The 3,085-nt window shown below is 43.0% G+C and overlaps 1 protein-coding gene across 2 annotated transcripts in view; it reads right to left on the reverse strand.

The window, feature by feature from the left end:
- Positions 1-3,085, reverse strand: part of ogdhb (oxoglutarate dehydrogenase b) — a 30,466-nt gene continuing 27,381 nt past the window's right edge. Inside the window, exons 20-21 of one of the 2 annotated variants that reach the window (XM_034896085.1) lie at positions 2,778-2,941; positions 1-177 (exon numbers count right to left, since the gene is read on the reverse strand). In XM_034896085.1, the coding sequence (XP_034751976.1) occupies positions 19-177; positions 2,778-2,941 (323 nt within the window). In that variant the 3' untranslated portion in view covers positions 1-18. The remainder of the gene's footprint in view (positions 178-2,777; positions 2,942-3,085) is intronic. The other variant, XM_034896084.1, reaches the window with a different exon arrangement.

Raw genomic sequence — 3,085 nt, forward strand, 5'->3', positions numbered from 1 at the left:
GTTTCCGGGGGGCAGACCTCACCAGACGGGGCGGGTCCGGTTGATGATGGTGCGGATGCGGGGCTTGACGTAGTCGTAGTAACCCTGGTTCTTGTGCTCTTCCTGACACCAGACCAGGTCAGCGTTTGGATAGCGCTCCGTCTCTGCTTTCACCAGATCCAACGGGAAGGGTGAGAGCTGAGAAAAACACACAGGGAAATCTGACGCTCAGAGTACTTCTATTTGGGTTGTAATCATGCTTACAGTTAATAAAAATACTGATAATAATAATAATGATAATAATAATAATGATAATAAAACATTTTATGTAAATGTGCCTTTTCTCGGCACTCATGGATACCGTAGAGTGATACATAAGACATTTAAAAACAAGAATTCAACACCACCAACAACAATGAAAAGAAACGGAGCGATTGTTAAGTGGAATAGGCAGTTTAAACAGATGTGTTTTGAAATGGGGGGGGGGGGGGGGGGGGTGAGATAGGTGAGAGGACAGGAGGTGTATGGAGGAAGAGGATCTGAGGGATCTGGAAGCTGGAGTTGCTATAATTTTGGACACACCTTCAATTTCCATCCACCAAAAGTGCTGTTTTATTATCATTGTAAGCGTCTGACAACATTATGGAAAGGATCCCTACAGGACACTGCTTGTTGTTTAACATGAAACAGCCCTGAGTTGCTATCGCAAAACCCACCAGACTCCATTTAATTAAGCCGTAATTTCGTAATAGCAACACACACTTCATTCAAAGTCAACAGAAACAAAAAAAATAACTCTCAAAAGCCGTCTTGGTTAATCGTCTCACTGTTCCAACGATCACCACTGTGGTCTGGTTGAAATGAACCCCTTAATTTACCCATTTCCATGTGGGAATACGCTGGTACTATACACGCTAAAAGTAGTGATTATTTACATGGAGTCTGGTGGAGATATGCTGCTCTATACATGCTAAAAGTAGTGATTATTTACATGAAGTCTGGTGGAGATATGCTGCTCTATACACGCTAAAAGTAGTGATTATTTACATGGAGTCTGGTGGAGATATGCTGCTCTATACACGCTAAAAGTAGTGATAATTTACATGGAGTCTGGTGGAGATATGCTGCTCTATACACGCTAAAAATAGTGATTATTTACATGGAGTCTGGTGGAGATATGCTGCTCTATACACGCTAAAAATAGTGATTATTTACATGGAGTCTGGTGGAGATATGCTGCTGTATACACGCTAAAAATAGTGATTATTTACATGGAGTCTGGTGGAGATATGCTGCTCTATGCACGCTAAAAGTAGTGATTATATACATGGAGTCTGGTGGAGATATGCTGCTCTATACACGCTAAAAATAGGGATTATTTACATGGAGTCTGGTGGAGATATGCTGCTCTATACACGCTAAAAATAGGGATTATTTACATGGAGTCTGGTGGAGATATGCCGCTCTATAGACGCTAAAAGTAGTGATTATTTACATGGAGTCTGGTGGAGCTATGCTGCTCTATACACGCTAAAAGTAGTGATTATTTACATGGAGTCTGGTGGAGATATGCTGCTCTATACACGCTATAAATAGGGATTATTTACATGGAGTCTGGTAGAGATATGCTGCTCTATACACGCTAAAAATAGGGATTATTTACATGGAGTCTGGTGGAGATATGCCGCTCTATAGACGCTAAAAGTAGTGATTATTTACATGGAGTCTGGTGGAGCTATGCTGCTCTACACATGCTAAAAGTAGTGATTATTTACATGGAGTCTGGTGGGTTTGGTGATGGTGATTTTGGGGGTTGTGTCATATTAAACAAAAAGGATCTCACTCTTTAACAGAAAGGTCTATCTCTGTAGGGATCCTTTCCATAACGTTGTCTGACACTTAGAGTAATAATTTCAGCCCGTCAGTGGCAAAAACACAACTTTTAGCGGACGCTAACCAAAGGTGCGCAAATGCCCCGAGTGGATACATTGAGTGTGTATAAAGTATAATGTTGTTCCCATTATGTCACCAAAGCCTAAAAACTGAACCGAAGAAATACACAATTTACCCTTTAAGGAGAAAAAACACGTAAGGTCATATTTAAGCTATGCATCAAAGGTAGGTGCCTCCATAGAAACCACCTCCAGATCACCCAACACCTTCAGGTCCACTCTAGGGACGGCTGTGGCTCAGTGGTGGAGCGGTTGTCTGCCAATCGGAAGGTCAATGGTTCAATCAACTGCTATATATTACTATTTTTTCTACTTTTTGTTATTTCCCCTCTTCATTCTAACCCCAACCGGACCGTCAGACACCTCCTACAAAGAGCCTGGGTCTGGGTCTGGGTCTAGGTCTGGGCCTGTCCCAGGTTTCTGCCTAAAAGGAAGTTTTTCCTCGTCACTGTCGCACTGTTGCTTGCTCTGTGGAAAACTACTAGAACTGTTGGGTGCTTCTAAATTCTGGAGTGTGGTCTAGACCTGCTCAATCTGTAAAGTGTCTCGAGATAACTCGTTATGAACTGATACTATGAATAAAATTGAATTGAACTGAATTGAATCACTGGCCCTGCAGTCCCATGTTGATGTGTCCTTGGCCAAGACACTGATACCCAAGTTGTTGTGAATGTGTGTGAGTGTTTATCTGATGAGGCACCTTGAGCGGCAGCCTCGGCCACAGTGTATGAATGTTTCCTGTATGATGTAAAAGCGCTTTGAGTGGTTGTTAAGACTAGAAAAGCGCTATATAAATACAATCTTATAAATACAGCACATTTACATTCAGGTCCACTCTGACGTTACCTGCTCGACACGGACGACAGCGACAGCGGCGTCCATGCCTCTGCTCTTGCGTTCCCGGGTGAGTTCATAGTAGATCTTGCCGGTGCAGAAGACGATCCTCTTCACCTTCTCTGGGCTGGCGGCTGCAGGCCCGTCCTCGGGGATTAGACGCATGAAGTGTGTGCCTGCAGGACAACAAACACAAAACTATAAACAACACAACAAGAAACGAGCCAGGATTTTCAGAGGAGAAGATGCCTTCCTTGGTATAGAAAGCTAAAGAGGAAAATAAGCAGTGAAACATTTGTTTCATAGGGGGGGGGGGGGGG

Source organism: Etheostoma cragini, chromosome 16 (assembly GCF_013103735.1).
Source record: "Etheostoma cragini isolate CJK2018 chromosome 16, CSU_Ecrag_1.0, whole genome shotgun sequence".
In the NCBI taxonomy this organism is placed as follows: Eukaryota; Metazoa; Chordata; class Actinopteri; order Perciformes; family Percidae; genus Etheostoma; species Etheostoma cragini.